The sequence below is a fragment of the Silurus aristotelis genome (genome assembly GCF_946808225.1).
Source record: "Silurus aristotelis genome assembly, chromosome: 17".
Taxonomy (NCBI): domain Eukaryota; kingdom Metazoa; phylum Chordata; class Actinopteri; order Siluriformes; family Siluridae; genus Silurus; species Silurus aristotelis.
Genome location: NC_139590.1, coordinates 19,143,159 through 19,160,610, shown reverse-complemented (window position 1 = coordinate 19,160,610; position 17,452 = coordinate 19,143,159). Strand labels below are relative to the sequence as shown.

The following is a 17,452-nucleotide window of genomic DNA, read 5'->3' as shown; positions in this document are numbered from 1 at the left end:
ACCGTGCATCAACATCACTGTGTTCAAAGAACAAAACCATTAAAACATGATTTTCACACAAAAACATAATAATGAATATTTACTGCAAATCAGTGTGACTTCTGCTCACGAATCATACGAGTCGGGTGTGTGTCTTGACCTCCGCCGAACCCCTGAGACTGACTCACCGAACCCCTGGGGTTCGATCGAACCCAGGTTAAGAACCACTGCACTAAAGACTGTAGTCATCGGGTTTGGTAAAACACCACCCAAAAAAAAGGGTTACTTGGTCTTTATTTGCCAAAAATGCATTTTTGGTTTGCTTGTGCCCATTATAGCCTCAGATAACTGTTCCTCAGTTCATTCTGAAATTCCTTTCCTGCCAGTACAAACCAGTCTGGAAATTCCCATTAGCTTCAATGAACTCTCATGGTGTTTCCATCTTTAGAACTGCTACTCCCTGAATGTTTTTTGTTTATCACACCACTCTAAAGAATGTCCCAGGGCATTAGCAGGTACAGAAATACTCAATCCAGTCAAATTTACCAAGATCGCATTTTCCTATTCATATGTATACATTAACCTAATATTTTTTACCTGTATCTACATTAATTTAGGCACTGCTGCCTACAGACAATGAGTCCAGTTATCACTATGTTTAAGGGATTTACAGAAGCTTTCTTGTGTTTGGATGTCATCTTCAGCATACACTATATATATATATATATATATATATATATATATATATATATATATATACACACACATTTTTTGTTTAAAATATATACATATATATAAATGCCAGATGAATTATACCCATACATGCTTGTTGGGCTTCCCTATCTAAAACCATAGCCCAATAGTTTGGGGAAGAACTACATAATGGATGTGATGGTCAAATGTCTTCTTATGTTTGACTTGACTTTCACCACAATGATTTATGACAGTTTTAATTGCCAAATGTCAGATTTTTAGTGCAAACCAGAACAGTACTTAGTATTTAACCTCCTGTCTGTACATACATTTTTGCAAAAATAAAAAACATCATACTTATAAAAAAGAAAAACCATTATAAATTACAAACATTAAATATATATATAAAAACCAAAACATTTATTCCATTAAGATTCACATTCTCTTAAAAAGACATTGCAATACAAAAGTGATGCTTGATGACCAAAATCATGTTGATTTAATCTTTACTCTGTGTTCTGCACAATAAGCCTGGGCTCCAGCAGCGACTCCCAACGCTCTGTCAGCTACAAAAAAAATAAAAAAAAAATAAAAACACACACATCAAAGATAGAACCGTTATCACACATTCACACAGCAGGTTGATCCGCAAAAAAAGGCGCCTGCTACACCTTCGATTGCGCTTCCTGCTAGTCATGCTGGTGAGAATTTAAAAAGTTTGTCAGAGTGTTGTGTACATAATGTCCTGATTATACCAAAAGTACTTATGTTTGGAAGATCTTTACAAGAAAATGCAGCTTAAGCAAATTCAATATGGCTGCCTCATAAACATTACAGAATCAGGATATTTTTATTTCTGTAGATTGTTAAGTCCTGGGGTTCTAAGCCGCATCATATGACTTCACCTACTTTAAAAAAAAAATTGAAGAAATATATAGGCAAAATTTTGTGGACACCTGACCATATAATTTGTATTTGGTTTTGAACATCCCATTCCACATTTACTTCCCATTTTCTGGGAAAATTCAAAAGACAAGGCTGTAAATGTTAGGTGTCCAAATACTTTTGTTCTAAAGGATACCTTCTCAATTCTCAGGAAAAAAAAAAAAAAGAAGTCTGTGGTTTGGAGAGGACATGAGTGTGTGTTACCTGAGAACCCATAGTGATGGCGTACTCCACTCTTTCAGATCCGTCTGGATTTTCATACACCAGATCAAACTTCCCGGGTTCCGTTCGAACTACGAGAAAAACACATCAAATCGTTAGCTGAGAAAAATCATGTTAGACACAATGCACATTACATTACAGGGTAAAATAGTTGCAATAAATAGCGACGGCACACAAACGGTGAAGACGAGAACGAATGTGACAACAAAAGAGCGTGAGTAAGAGAAGGATCAGGGATCAGGAGAGAAGATGTGATCAGACTGCCTCACCCCTACAGTCAAACATGGAAGATGGAAGTTTAATAGCTTGAGAAAACTGAACCAACATGGCTACCATTTCATCTGGACTGCAGTTGATTGAAACAGACTTCACTGTTCAACAAGGCAATGAGCTAAAGAATACATCCAAGCTCTGTAATCATTATTTAGAGAGCATATAGTCAGCTGGAGTGTTCCCCTATCATGGAATGGCGTGCCCAGCACCTGCACCTAAATCCTTTTGAACTGCTCCGAGATGAACTGGATCACATTGTCAGAAAGAAATCTCCAACTAGTGAACACCTTCGGCAAGATTTACAAGAAGCATGGTGAATATTTCAGCTAAATGTTTGGCTGCTAAGAGTCTGTAAAGCTGTTATTAATGCTAAGGGAGGATTTTTCATTGAGAATTAAGAGTATTAAACATCTGGACATTTATATATTTAGTTAGTAAAAGTAAATCTTCATAACATTACATGACCTAGGTTGTTGCATAGAAACTAAAAGGAACATGCGAAACAACAACAAAATATAAATAAATAAAATAGAAAAGCACTAAGTTCCTATACTGTTTACTGGATGGATGGATGGATGGAGATCGGGATGGATGGATGGATGGATGGATGGATGGAGATCGATATGGTTTGGACATATCTGTAAGAGAATGCTGAGGATGGAGCCACCAGGAAGGAGGAAAAGGTTTATGGATGTGGGGAGGGAAGACATGCAGGTAGGTGTGGTTAAAGAGGCAGATGGTGGAGACGGATGATCCGCTGTGGCGATCCCTGATCAGCAGGCGAAAGAAGAAGAAGAAGAAGAAAGTGTGAACGTAGACCAATGAATTGCATTGTAGCTGTAATGATTTACCGTGACTCTGTGTCAGAAGCTCCAGTTCCACCATATTAGTGCTGTGATTAAATCCAACGATCTTTGCTTCCTGTAAAGAATGATACAGGAGCTGAATACGATGGGATTTAACGAACACTTCGATAAAATGAAAAAAACTCTTTCTGTTTACTATAAAACTGAAAAACACAAACATTGCAGGTGGAAGACTACTTTTTAGGGAAACTGACGCTCTCTTCTGAAAATCAATTAAGCAGCAAAAGAATTTAGAAAGGCAAAATGACAGATATTAAGGGCGGGTGTCCTTCACTGGGACTGACGATCCATACAAGTGTATTTTTATTTAAAAGCACAACACTGAATATAAAGGTCAGAAAGATGATTTAATTCCTTTTACAGCAACTCACTGTTCTACTTATTAATAGAACAATACACAGAATGCTTATTTCACAGTAAAAAAAAAAAAAAAAAAAAAAGACAAAGAAAGAAGATAAATTATAGACATTTTTTTTTAAGGAAGATTGGAGTTTGCAGTGTGTGTAATCTAGCAGGATGTATTTTTAGGTGTACAGTTGTTGTATTTCTAATAGAGATTTTTGTGTGGTTTAAAATAAAACACCATCTTGGATGTGACGAAAACCTACTTTATAATCAGACACTTCAGGTGAGTAGTTCTCGTTGAGCTCTAAAAGCTGTAGAGGGGAAAAATAAAAATGGTGCAGCTCAACATACTGCAACAGTGTAATAAATAATACATACTTCTCTAAAAATAGCTTTACATACTGAAGTCTCAGACACACACATTGACTGACTATGGAATAATATCACTATGAATATAGCTATAATAATATCAGTATGACTATAATATTAGTATAAAATGTCACATCGTTAAAATTCATTCAATGAAAAAGTGCCCACCATCTAGCAAAGATCCAGCAGTAACAGACCACACTTACCTTAAAAACAATCTTCTGTCCCACTGCAGGAGGAGCAGCGAGGAGAGGAAGAGCACTGTAATCTCGCTGGGGAGCCGGATCTGGAGGATTCTGCCAAATACAGACAGATTAAAAAATAAAATTAAACAAAACAGAAAAAAATAGACATACAAGATGAAAGGCAGTCAGACAGACAAATAGACAGACATACAGACCAAATGAGACAGACAGATAGACAGAAAGGCAGACAGACAGAAAGAATAGCAGACAGACAAAACAAAAAACAGTCAGACAGACTAAACAAGAGAGAGATAGACAGACAGAAAGAAAGACAGAGTGAAAGAAAGAGACAGAAGGAAGGACAGAGACAAAAAGTAAGACAAAAACTAAAGATAAACAAACAAAAAGACAGACAGACAGACAAAGAAAGACAGACAGGCAAAATAAAGGAGAGACAGTAAGAAAGTCAGACAGATGAACAGAAAAACAGACAGACAGGAAGAAAAGCAGGAAAAAAATATGTTGACAGACAGACTAAACAAAAAACCAGACAGACAATAAATAGACAGACAAAATGAGGGACAGAGACAGACAGACAAAAAGAAAGATAGACAGGCATAATAAAGGAGAGACAGTAAGGAAGGCAGAACGACAGGCAAAAAGAAATGTAGACAGACAGAGAGAAAAAAAACAAAGACAGAGACAGACAGTCAGAACGAAGACAGAGAGATGGACATTTAAAAAAAAAAATAAATTAATTAAAAAAAAAAAAAAAAAAAAAAAAAAGGCAGCCATAATAAGGTTTTGGTAAATAAAGAAAAAGGTTAAAATGTTGAATTGTGGACTTTGAAGTCTACAGTAAAGTCTTGCAGTGGTAGAAACTGTTTGCATGGTGTGTTTAGATGTAAAGTTATAATCCTAATAACCACTGAACAAATGAAAAGACTACATTCACATTCTGACTTCCTACTGCTGATTTACTACCTGCAACATCATCACACTAAAATAAGTCTTTGTCCATGTTCTCAGAAGTTCAGCGGAAGGAAGACGGATCTCAGATCTCACTCACCTGCAGGACCAAGCTTCTATTAGTCTCCAACTCTTTCTGCTTCCTCTGCTCTCCGTTGTCATAGTTATAATGAAAGTTCTGCTTCCAAGGCGTCCCTCTCGCCCGGCCAAACCCACCCCGGACCCCTCCTCGACCTTTGAGCCTGTCTGGAAATCCCCGGCCCCTCCCTCGAGGAGTCAACCCAATCATGAGCTGAGGGTTCGGTTTCTTTATCACCAGCTCTGTGTCACTGCTGCTGTCCGAGTTCTCCGCTTTGTCCTTGTTGTCCGGAAGCGTGGTTCCTACCGGAGTGGATGGAGGCTGAGTCGCTCCGTTCTTTACTACAGGTTTGGGTGTCGCTGGAGCATTCGATTTGCTGGCCTCGTCTTCAGATGACGACGACGAGGAGTCCGAAGACGTTTGCGTTTTGGACATTTTCGAGTTCCCGGAAGGTTTTTCAGACGTAGGAATTGTGCCTTCGTTTCTGTGGCGAACGGATGGAGATGGTCGTGTTTGCGGTAATGCCACTGTTTTACCGCCGTTTTGAACTGAAGACGTTTTCCCCGAGAGACTCGTTTTCCTGGAATCATCATCATCATCTTCTGAGGACGATGAAGTGGTCACAGTTTGAGGTTGTGCTTTCGAGGTGACAGTACAGGATTTTTGTTTGCCAGAAGATGATTTTGGAGGGGCGTTTGCTTTCTTCACCGCTGCCCCCGAAGCTTCTTCTTCTGATGAGGACGAATCTGAAGAAGGTTGTGTTTTCTTCGCTGTGGATTTTGGTGTTATAGAAGACGTCTGCTCTTTGGTTGTCTTAGTGCCTGGACGGGTTTTTAAGCTTGTACTTGGTTTGGGAGATTTTTGGCCACAAACGTTTTCTTCTTCCGAGGAGGATGACTTGGAGGAAGAGGATTTTCTCGACGCAGGCCGCTTGGACGCCGCGTGTTTGAATTTGGATTGAGAAGGTTTCTGAGTAACCTCCTCGCTGCTGTCTGATGAAATCGCATTCCCATTAGTGAGCACAGAAGTCGCTGAAGCTTTCTTGTTGTTCTTGTCTGTCTGGGATTTTGCAGATGGAAGCTCTGATTTATAGGCCTCTACAGACTCGTCTGGCTTCTTTTTCTTCTTTTTTTGCTTTTTCTTTTTCTTTTTCAAACCTGCTGGTGGGGTGACGCCGTTCGCCTCACCCGCTTCTTCTCTGGTCTTCTTCGTTGGTGCTTGCAAAGAACCCTCTTCCTCTCTGCGTCTTTTTTTCCCTGCATACTCACAAGGAACACTGGACACCTTCACCCTGTTGATGAGAGACATTGCAGATAAGCAACACTGCTACTGGACACTGCTTATGAAATAAAATTGTAGTACACCACCATTAAAAAGCAAAAACATTTCATTACAATGGCATTTCGCGATTTGGTATTGCTTTTGATTAGATTAGTGTATGGAACTAGTTTGATTTACACGTCCAAACATATTCAGACACCACTTTTCAACCATATACGAGTTGGAGGCACATCAGTGTATTAAATGTTTTTGGATGCGGTAGCAGGAAATTTTCCCTTCATTTGAACAAGGAGAGCCGAACCTATTTCAGCATGAAGCTGCCTTGGCACACAAAGCCAGCTCCATGAAGACATGGATAAGAGTGGAGGATCTTCCTGCTACATTTGAACACTGACTGCACCCCAGGCCTCCTCACCTACATTAGTACCTAATTTATTAGCATGCTTGTGGATGAACGAACACAAATCTTCACAAAATCTCATGGAAGATCATCTCATTCTTCTTGTAGAAAAGTAGAGGAATGTGGACGATGTCCTTTTGCAGAATATGAAGTAAGTGGTTGCATTGGGAGGTGTGGACTTTTGGTGTCCAAACATACTCGTGAAATTAAGCTCATGTGGGTGTAGGTTTTTATTATTATGATTAAGCAAAGGTCGCTACTGATCAAATAATTACACAGGTGGAATCAGATAGACAACACTGGTGTGAGTCAGTGGTGGTTTGTAAGATGACTTTGGAGATGAAGAAGAGGAAATTAGTAAAGGGTTGATTAAGAACCATATGGTGGATGCTGAAGAAGATTATTGTGTGAAAATGAGAAAATGTGAGGGAGGAGGTGAGACAGGTGATGGTGAAACAACCCTAATTAGACATTAATCTAATTATTCAAATAGAAATAATTAATTTACCTAAGAACCTTAAATATCTGGTCAGTAATTGTCTAGCGAGGACGTTACCTTATACTGTCATTATCCCGGACCACATAGATGCTCTCTGCAGGAGGGAGAAAACAGTTCTCAATGAACAGGTCTAACGCTGTTTTACGGCTGTAATCAAACTTCTCTCGAATCACGCTGCACAAATCTGCAACTACGCGACATTTATTCAGATCCACCAACAGCCAGCTCATGCGGCAGTCGGGCATGCAGGGAGGAGGGTAATCAAAATACAGCCGGACTCGAACCGCGTTGACACTGGACGCCGCCATGTTGCTTGTGAGCCGCAGGAAGAGCTGGGACATCCGGGGAACTTACAATGCTGATTACGTCACCGAGACAGCGGAAGTGAATTCTCCCCTCTTATTCAATTCAGTGTTCAGTTTATGTATGTATTTATTTGTTTAGTTTTTTTGCTGTTTTTTTTGTTGAAATTATATATTGCATATAATGTTATATAATAAAAATTTTATGGCTTTTATTCATTACAAAGTTTAAGTGTATCAACAAACAAATAAAATGTCCTCTGGGTTCTCCAGTTTCCTTTCTATTTCTAAAACCATGTAGGACATTTTGGAGACAAGGTGAGGGAGGCACGATTGAGAGAGTTTGGACATGTGCAGAGGAGGGACATGGGGTATATCGTTAGAAAAATAATGAGGATGGAGCCACCAAGAAGGAGAAAAAGTGAAAGGCCAAGGAGGAGGTTTATGGATGTGGTGAGGGAAGATATGCAGGTTGTTGGGTTAAAAAAGGCAGATGTGTAGGACGGGGGGGGGGGGGGATGAAGATGGATGATGTGCTGTGGCGACCCCTAATAAGAGAAGCCGAAAGAAGTAGAAAAAGATGTGTGTGCATGGTTTCCTGCAATGGACTGGCAACCCATCCAGGATGTTCTTATCATCCTAATCTCTTCTGAGTTCATGGGGCTTCATCTTGATTCTCTAGTTTTCACCCTATCTCTAAAAAAGATGCCATTACGTGGATTAGTGAATAAGTGTGTAGATTTGCAGTGGAATGGCATCCAAAGCAGGGTGTCTTACCTCATCAAACCTGGTATTCCAGGGCTTTCTCTGGGTTCTTCAGTTTCCTCCCTATTTCTAAAACCAAGCCATTACATGGATTGGTAAAAAAGTGCATAGAAGTGTGTGTGCATGGTTTCCTGCAATGGACTGGCATCCCATCTAGGATGTACTCATCATCCTCATCATATCCTAAATTCCAGGGGTTTCTTCTGGGTTCTCTAGTTTTTACCCTATTCCTAAAAACATGCCATTACATTGATTAAGGAATTGGTGTGTCGATATGTCTGTTTAGCATATTTGCCCTCATCGTATCCGCCGTTCCAGGGCTTTCTGTGGGTTCTCCAGATTTCTATATATATGCCTAAATCCATGCAATGTGTATTAGTGAATGTGTCTGGACATATACATATACACACACACACAAATATATATATATATATATATATATATATATATATATATATATATATATATATATATATATATATATATATATATATATATATACTATGGAATGGAAAACACAACCACTAAATGTCTCAAATAAATCTATCTATGCTTTAATGGAAGCCCCGCCCCCAACTACTTCCGTTTTTTCACTCATGTCAGCTGACTCAGGAGTCATATGATGTTGTATTGAGCTTCTCAGCAGTTTTGCTGAAGCTATTCAGAGTCTGTCCCGGGAGTCGATCAGAACCGATCCCGACCCGAAACTGCAGAAAAGATGGCGCAGTGCTGCATTGGTGCTTTTGTGGCCACGCTGCTCTTCACATCGGGGTTCCACAGAGGTGAGATTCACTACAAGCTTCTCCTCTGTTCCAGGAAAGTTTCTTTCAATAGCATGAGCAGTTTTCACTTAACTGTAATAACCTGGTTGCTTTAAAATGTGCATCTACACCTTTAAGGTGGGTTTGTTTTTGTATTTGGTTTATTTGATTAAAAGTGAGAGTGAAAGAAGAGCAGATGAGTGTCTAATGCTGCTGCTGTGGATCTGGATGTGGTGTAATAAGATCCTGGAAGTATCCTAAAGGGGAAATTCCATCCTGAAACACATTGACCTTGTTCACCTTCAAATATTTATCATGCACTTTTTTATTTGGGGCTATGTTTTGTTTTTGCACTCTCACTACAAATGATGTTCAATCAACACCAAATCTGGTCTACATCATCCCTGGATCGACTCAGACAAAATTTATCGAAAGAATGTAGTTTCCTAACAAATCTGACATCAGAATCTTGGTAGTCATCTTCAATACCGTGATCTTAGCAATCACAACTACAGTGACCTTTGAATAAGCTGAAGAATTGGATCAGGTGACAATAATGGCACAACTTGACTACATTTATCTCTTGGAAGAAGGCTGGATGATCGATTCTTATTACTTTTTTAAAATCATGTTTCAACATCAGACATCAAAAAATGGCAAAAGTTGAGGAAAATGATGTTATGATGTCTTAGGAATGTCTTCATTTCATTTAGTAACCAAAGCAAAAGTTATATTTAGCCAAATTCCCAAAGCTGATCATACAACATCACAAACAAAAGTGTAGTTAATATTGGCAGAATTTATAGTAAACAAAGTCAGATAGCAACAAATACGGCTTGCTGTAATGCATATTAGTTTTATTACCTTTTAAAACTGTTCCTACTACACAAATGCCAGAGATGGCACTGTAATGCCCAGCAAATACCCACCTGGTATTCATTAGTCATTAGATGATTTCAAACTATCATTAAAAAAAATCATCTGGTGTGTGTTATGTAGATTATCCTTTTTTTTCTTTTTCTTAAATGAACTGCTCTTTTCTCTTCTAGTCTCAGCTAAAGAGGCATGGGATTACGTGGACGTGCGAGATGGAGCTCACATGTTTTGGTGGCTTTACTACGCCAACAGCTCATCAGCCAGCTTTCAAGATCTGCCGCTGGTCATGTGGCTGCAGGTGTGACTCACCTGAAAACCTTTTTTTATAATGAAAGCCATCTAAGACTGAGGAAAGTATATGCTCTTGAGTATTTGTGACTATGTTAATCATGCAGTCATATTGTTTCCTATCAGGGGGGTCCCGGAGGATCGAGCTGCGGTTTCGGAAACTTTGCCGAGATCGGCCCTCTTGACGTCGACCTTCAGCCGAGAGAAACATCCTGGGTGCGTGTGTTTATCATCATTAATCAAAAATGACTTTCTTTTACTAAATCTACAGATTTCTGATTTGTCAACACAAAAGCTTGTACGCAGACTCACCATGTGTGTAAGCGCCTGTGTTTTGCATAGAACGTGATGTCATTCTCCACCATAATGGTTAATGTTTTGTATGAAAGTAGAAACTCAGGGTTATAATAATAAGCCCACTAACTTTCCCATCTCACCAGCATCCAAACCAAGAGACATGATCATTTTATTGATCTTAGACTTACGGTCTGTTTATTAAATTCATTAATTTCTTTATACTGAGGGAATAAAACACTAGTTACTCTAAGCATTGAACTTGATAATCAACATATGTTGTTATCCCATCATATATATATTACTTCTTGAACCTTGCACATTATAGCTAAATTGTCAAGGTAGCTAGCAAATCTTCCAAGTTTTTCACCACCAGTTTAGCTTTGTACAAACCGCCGGTATAAAATCGTCCCGCAGTCGCACAAAAGCACTTTAGGATCAGTGACGAATATGTTTTTGTGGTTTTTGTCACAGTTCTTTTAAATAAATAGAAAAAAAAGTGTGTCAGATCTAAAATAAATACATAAATAAAGCAGGCATTCTGCTTCAAGAGAACAAGTTCCTCTTTTTTGAACTCACTAAGTCGAAAGATGTGGCCTAAAGTCGAAGGGCAAATTGTGCTTATGATTTTGAGTTTATATTGACTGCTTTAAGATGCTATATGCGATATAGTTGAAATGATATGTGTGTGTAGGTGAATGCAGCGAGTGTTTTATTCGTGGATAATCCAGTCGGTACTGGTTACAGCTACACAGACTCGTATGACGCTCTCACTAAAGACGTGGCAATGGTGGCGTCGGACATGATGGTCCTCCTGAAGCATTTCTTCTCGAAAACCCCTGAATTTCAGGTAAAACACACAAAGGTGCAACGTCAGCATGAACTGCCTCTAGTACTACTGATAAGTCTCAGCCTGAACACAGGGCGAGCATGTTCTGATCGCCACTACGTTTCTCCTCTCTTGTACAGAGCATCCCTTTCTACATATTTTCCGAATCTTATGGAGGAAAGATGGCGGCTGCGATTTCACTGGAGCTCAACAAGGTACAGAAACATGTTTTGCTTCCTGGCAGAGTGGTTGTTTTCATATCCTTTCAGCTCGAAGCATTTTGCCCCAATTCTTCTCCAATTTGTCTAATCTATAAGGCAGTTTTTGCCTGCAGAACTGCTTCCTCAAAGCTACACTGTGTAGCCAAAAGTTTGTGGACACCTGAGAATAATATTGGCATATTCTTCTTTTTGAACATCCCATTCCACATATAACCCCCATTCGCTCTTATAATAACCTCCACTCTTTTGGGAAGTTGTTACAATAGACTATTTTTGGCGGGGGAAGAACCAGATGTAGCCGGAAAAGTCAGATGTCCTGAAATTTTTGTCTATGTAGTGTATATGTGTGTAATGGTTTGTATCTGTGTGTTAATGTGTGCTCAGGGGTGTTAGTACATCTTTGTTTCCTTCTGTCTCTCTCTATAGGCCATAAAGAAAGGCTCTATCAAGTGTAACTTTGCAGGTGTGGCACTTGGAGACTCATGGATTTCTCCTATTGGTGTGTGTTTTACACTTTTCTATATCTATGTGTAGTGTTTTTTCCTACAGAGTTTCAAAACTTTAACAGAAAGCCTTCTGTCACTGATATTTTATGTTATTACTCTTTTAAAATCCTGCAGAAATGGCAGAAATTTTATATCCATTTATGTCATAGTCTTATTTACTATTTTACTATTACATATAGTAAAAACATTGTCAGGGTAAAACTCTATTTGAAGGAATTTAGTCAAAAAAGCAAGACTTACTTAAGTATTCTTCAAACAGCATCTGAAAACTGCTAGAGGCTCAGTCAAGTGGAAGTTCGTTCCACCACCTCGGTGCCAGAACAGAGAAAAGTCTTATAGCATGTCTTCCTAGTATCTTATGAGATGAAGAGTCCAGTCGAACATTGGTAGAGGATGCAGCAGCTACAGTAGAGGGAGCATAGCAGTGAGGTGGTGTGAGGGGACCTAGGAAACGTCGCGTGGCCACATTTGTTGGTGAGAATGTTGTTTATTTGTAGATGTAGTTAACCATCGGAGGCAGAGAAGGAGTCATTGCATACCGATCAAAGTCCTTAGACGCTCACTGGATGTGAAATTCTGTTCCACCATATGATTAATCGTGGAATTTGAGTAACTGAATAAATATGAAAGGAATATAAATATGAAAAATAAAATTCTTTTTTTTTTTGTTTTAAAAAAAAATAAATATCCAGCCTCGATCATTTCAACCTAAAAGTCCAGAATAAAAGATGCTGACAATGCAGACAGATGAAATTAGCCACAGAATTGAAGTGTATTAAACCTAAAAGCCATGACTGTTGATTGTGTGCACAAATGAATACCATTGAAGAGCAACTATTGCATTTCTAACTGGATGATTGTACATTATAAAATGTTATACGATAAAAAAAGTATCGTCAAAGTATTTCCCCAGTGTCAGATACAATCAGAAACTATTGTAATTAGGATTTCAGAGTTTAAAAAGAATAAATAGGATTTATTGAATTCACTTTTCACATCTCATATGTTTTTTTTTTTCCTTTTTTCCACAGACTCCGTTCTGACATGGGGACCCTATTTGTACAGCACTGTAAGTAGAATTATTATTACAAATGTTACCACATACATTGCCAGCTAAATGTTAGCTAGCGTTTTAATAAAATTACCTCAGAAATCTGAGGAATATCTGTTGACGTGGTGAGGTTCTGTCAGAATGCAGTTATTACATATTTATCCAGTATCAGCTTTGCAGTTTCTTTGTTACATGAAGAGCTGTTTTATTTTGACAGAAACTAATAAAAGAGGCTGGTGTATGAATGATTGCTCTAATGTAAGTGATAACAGGAACTGCTCTGTTACGCAAAGAATCAGCAGCAGCAGCAGCGGGGGAATATTAATGGGGAAAATATTAGTCCCCTGATGGTCATTAACCATTTTCGACTACTTTCTCTGCATAAAGCACCTTTATATTTGTATACTGTGTCACACACACTGTACTCTGCACAATGAATCGAATCGAATCTAAAAACATAGCATTTCTGTTAATGACATGGAACATAACACGGAGGTATTTCTAAAAAAAAAATAAAAATCAATAAAAAAAATCAATGTAACAAAAGTAACAGTACTTTTCTTTACATTTGATAGATTTTCATTATTATCTGTAACCGTCACCTTGTATACCTTCATTTACAGCGAACATTTATAAAGTATAGAAATGTGTATTGTTTTAAAAAATGGAATTATGGTATGTGTGTGTGTGTGTGTGTGTGTGTGTGTGTGTGTGTGTGTGTGTGCAGTCCCTGTTAGACGATTTTGGACTTGGTGAGGTGATGCGAGCGGCTAAAGACGTACAAAAGGCTATCGAGGAGGGGCAGTATGATACCGCCACCGAGCTATGGAACATCGCTGAGAACGTGGTAGAACAGGTCGGAGACTTACACCAGATTTCCCCAAACTGTGCTGCGTGTGTTGATCTCAGTATGACCAGACAGAGCGGTCATCACAACAGAATGTGTGAAGAAAAATATCGCCTTTTTTCACAGTGATTCTGTGAGAACTTTGAGGGAGACATGACCCTTTATAAGGACATGCTCACTTTTTTCCATTCCCCGATCTGATCACTGAATTTGTATCAGTCTAAATCATGATAAGATCGCGTTTCGGATTCATTAAGCATTTTCCTTTTTTTGTGTGTTTGTTTTAGAATACCAACGGAGTGAATTTCTACAACATCCTCACTCAGAGCAGTGACATGCTCAAATTCACCACAGAAAACGAAGGCTATATGTGTAAGACTAAATCATGCTTTTTTACACTGTGTGACCAAAAGTTTGTGGACACCTGAGCATAAGCATGCTATGTGCTTTTTTTTTTTATTTCCCATTCCACATTTAGTCTTAATATATTTATTATAATATTCCTCTCTCTTTTAGAAGATGTTCCACTAGATTTTGTGGAGATTTGTGCTCACTGATGTAGGCGAGGAGAGGAGTCAGTGTTCCAGTTCATCCCAATAGTTTTTCAATCTTCTACTCCAACCCATGTCAATTATATCTTTATAGAGCTGACTTTGTGCACAGGGACATTGTCATGCTGGAACAGCTTTGGGTCGAACAGTTCAAATGAAGGGAAAATTTAATGCTACTGCTTCAAAAGACCTACTCTACATTTGTGTGTCTCCAAGTTTGTTCCATTTGGGGAAGAACCTAAAATAGTTGGAAAAGTTTGGTGTCCCAATACTTTTGGCCACACAGCTTATAATGAAATGTAGGCACAAAGGGAACATGTTTTAATTCCTATCTTGTCTTTGTCACAGCTGCTTTAAAACGCCGACATGTTCGACCTCTGCAGGGCCAGTCGCTCGACGCGCTAATGAACGGACCAATCAGGAAGAAGCTTGGCATCATTCCCAATAATGTGACCTGGGGAGGTAAACATCGGCTGAAATTTTCACGATACACAAGCGTGTTTTTTTTTTTAGCGCAGAAAAACTCCTGTATTAATAGAAATGTGTGGTTTGATTTCTACTAAGCTCTGTAAGTGCAAATTCATGTCCCTTTCATCCGTCAGTGTATTTATATATGTGTGTGTGTGTGTGTGTGTGTGGGGGAGTCTAGGCCAGTCTGGAGAGGTGTTTTCCAGCATGTCTGGAGATTTTATGAAGCCTGTGATCGACATTGTTGATGAGCTTTTGGCTGCAGGAGTGAATGTGACCGTCTACAACGGCCAGCTGGACTTGATCGTAGACACCATGGGTATATTGCAAAGTCACTATATTGATGTAGATTCCAAAAAAATCCTTCTGTAGGATGCATCTGTACAAACAATTCGGTAATAGTAAGTAGTTCCTCAACCTTTAAATGCTAAACAGAGCAAATCCGTGAATAACAGATGCTCAATAGCTCCATCTAGCTAAAAAAGAAGCTCTTAGTTAAATTTAAGTCTTTTTTTAATATTAGACAGGAACAATCTAAGAAAATAAAATTAAAAAAGAGCATGTATCCTTAAGTATATGGTTATCATAGGGTGAAGTTGAAGATCTTAAATGGCCTGCTATGAATTGCCCTATTAGACATGATGAATTGGAACGCTCCTCACTTCACTTACATCAGCATCTGACTTTACTAACGCTCTTGTGGCTGAATGAGCACAAAATCTCTAGTGGAACATCCTCCCAGAAGAGTGGAGGTTACTTTAACAGCAAAATGGGACTAAATATGGAATGAGATGTTTAAAAGTCAAACACCAATCTTGTGCTCAGGTGTCCACAAACTTTTGCCCATTGGCATATGACATCATTTGTAAATCATTGTTTGGCTGTAAAGACAATTTTGCCATGTTTTATTTTTCATATTACAAAGCGTATTAATTGCAAATACCCAAAACCTAAAAACATAAAGACTAAATGAATAATATTAAAGCCTGAACATTGCAAACATTGCATTTTACATTCTAAGCACAATTAATGTTTTAACATTGTGTAACATTTGTCAAATGATATATATTCCATTGTTAATTTTGATTTTTGAATCATAAAGAGTATCACAGAGTAACAATGTGTGTGTGGTTTTTGCAGGTCAGGAGCTTTGGGTGAAAAAGCTGAAATGGGACGGACTCAACAAGTTTAACCAGATGAAGTGGACGGCACTGGAAGACCCGCAATCAGCAGGCCTAACCGGAGCTTTTTATAAAACCTACAAGAACTTTGCTTTTTACTGGATCCTCAAAGCTGGACACATGGTAATGAACTAGTTTATAGAGAATGTAGAGTTCAATTAAAGCAAAGTGTGGCTGAAGCACTTGGAGGAAGTGTTTGCTTCTTATACTGTATATACATGTGTATATTCACTGTCAATGAATGTAGTGTCTTATGATTGTGAGCGATTGTCTTATGACCTAAAGAGGAAGTAAGTTTTCTTCCACTTCCTCTTATACATATGTACATAGACACACTATATGGACAAAGGTATTGGGGCATCTGACTTTTCCAGCTATATGTGTTCTTCGCAAAGATTTATTTGAACTAGGAGGCCCAAACCAGTTCCAGCATGACAATGCCCCTGTGTACAAAGCCAACTCCATGAAGATATGCGCTGCATCTATTAGAGTGGAAGATCTCCTGCTGTACAGTTATAAACCCTATTAAACACCATTATAATGAATTAGAACACTGACTGCACCCCAGAACTCCTTACCTTACCTAAATTGGTACCTGTCTTTGCAAAAACCCTTGTGGCCGAATGAGATGACAACCACAAACCCACAAACCTTTTGTCCGTATAAATATATAAACATGAGTTGTGCTGTAGCAAAACCATTTCTATGATTATAACCTTTTTCTCTTTCATTCTTTTCTTACCTATAGATCCCATCTGATCAGGGCCTGATGGCACTGAGGATGCTAAAGATGGTGACACTGCAGGAGTGAAAAAAGGCTGCTTATTCATTGTAGACAATCAACACACACCACCAAAATCAGTGCTTCTACTCTCCCCCCCCCCCCCCCATGGCTTCACACCAAAAATTCAGTTTCTGAGGAAGCTTTTGTTTGATCAAACTGACTTTTATTTTGTTTTAACTGGAAAATATCTTAAATAAAGGATTTTTTTTTAATCTAATAGTCTTGTTAATGAATTTTCAGCTCATGCAGTTGACTTCTGACAAATGACATACTGTATAAACTGGAGTTTCAGAATACAGTACAAAGTAAAATAGAATCGAAAGGAAAATGGTTGTAAATAATAGTTTAATAAGAAATGATGTCATTCACACTGTTAAAAACTACACCTTAGGATAAAAACTCTGATATTAAAAAAATAATTTACTGAAGGCAGGAAAAAGAAGAAAACCAGGAAACCCTGTTTGTTCCTTCATTTATAATATGCACACGTTCACTTGTTGGAAGTCGGCCGAGCATTAATCTACTGATCTGTTTTTCTCAACATCTAGAATACTGAACACACTGCATTACGGTAGGACAACAATGGGGTAATTTGGCAATAGCAGGTTGTTTGGGTGGGGTGG

General features: G+C 38.5%; 2 protein-coding genes across 2 annotated transcripts; one reads left to right on the top strand and one right to left on the bottom strand.

Annotated features, from left to right (window-relative positions):
- Positions 1–1,075: 1,075 nt before the first annotated feature.
- coil (coilin p80) lies at positions 1,076–7,492 on the bottom strand. The gene is made up of 7 exons (XM_083565851.1): positions 7,163–7,492; positions 4,947–6,216; positions 3,899–3,988; positions 3,587–3,634; positions 2,964–3,033; positions 1,822–1,910; positions 1,076–1,238 (listed from the first exon to the last, which is right to left on the bottom strand). Exons 1-7 carry the CDS (start codon positions 7,444–7,446, stop codon positions 1,179–1,181), a joined length of 1,911 nt encoding a protein of 636 aa, XP_083421977.1. The 5' UTR covers positions 7,447–7,492; the 3' UTR covers positions 1,076–1,178.
- A 1,290-nt stretch (positions 7,493–8,782) lies between these two features.
- scpep1 (serine carboxypeptidase 1) lies at positions 8,783–17,039 on the top strand. The gene is made up of 13 exons (XM_083565918.1): positions 8,783–8,954; positions 9,983–10,107; positions 10,224–10,313; positions 11,086–11,241; positions 11,361–11,435; positions 11,868–11,940; positions 12,979–13,016; positions 13,726–13,854; positions 14,133–14,217; positions 14,745–14,858; positions 15,046–15,183; positions 16,005–16,168; positions 16,794–17,039. Exons 1-13 carry the CDS (start codon positions 8,891–8,893, stop codon positions 16,854–16,856), a joined length of 1,314 nt encoding a protein of 437 aa, XP_083422044.1. The 5' UTR covers positions 8,783–8,890; the 3' UTR covers positions 16,857–17,039.
- Positions 17,040–17,452: the final 413 nt, after the last annotated feature.

Excerpts from the sequence above, each read along its gene's own strand:
- coil (XM_083565851.1), bottom strand. The coding sequence starts at position 7,446 with ATGTCCCAGCTCTTCCTGCGGCTCACAAGCAACATGGCGGCGTCCAGT. Across the intron at positions 3,989-4,946 it reads ATAGAAGCTTGGTCCTGCAG|AATCCTCCAGATCCGGCTCC; the intron begins GTGAGTGAGATC and ends TGTATTTGGCAG. Across the intron at positions 3,635-3,898 it reads GACAGAAGATTGTTTTTAAG|CTTTTAGAGCTCAACGAGAA; the intron begins GTAAGTGTGGTC and ends TCCCCTCTACAG.
- scpep1 (XM_083565918.1), top strand. The coding sequence starts at position 8,891 with ATGGCGCAGTGCTGCATTGGTGCTTTTGTGGCCACGCTGCTCTTCACA. Across the intron at positions 11,242-11,360 it reads CGAAAACCCCTGAATTTCAG|AGCATCCCTTTCTACATATT; the intron begins GTAAAACACACA and ends TCTCTTGTACAG. Across the intron at positions 13,017-13,725 it reads GACCCTATTTGTACAGCACT|TCCCTGTTAGACGATTTTGG; the intron begins GTAAGTAGAATT and ends GTGTGTGTGCAG.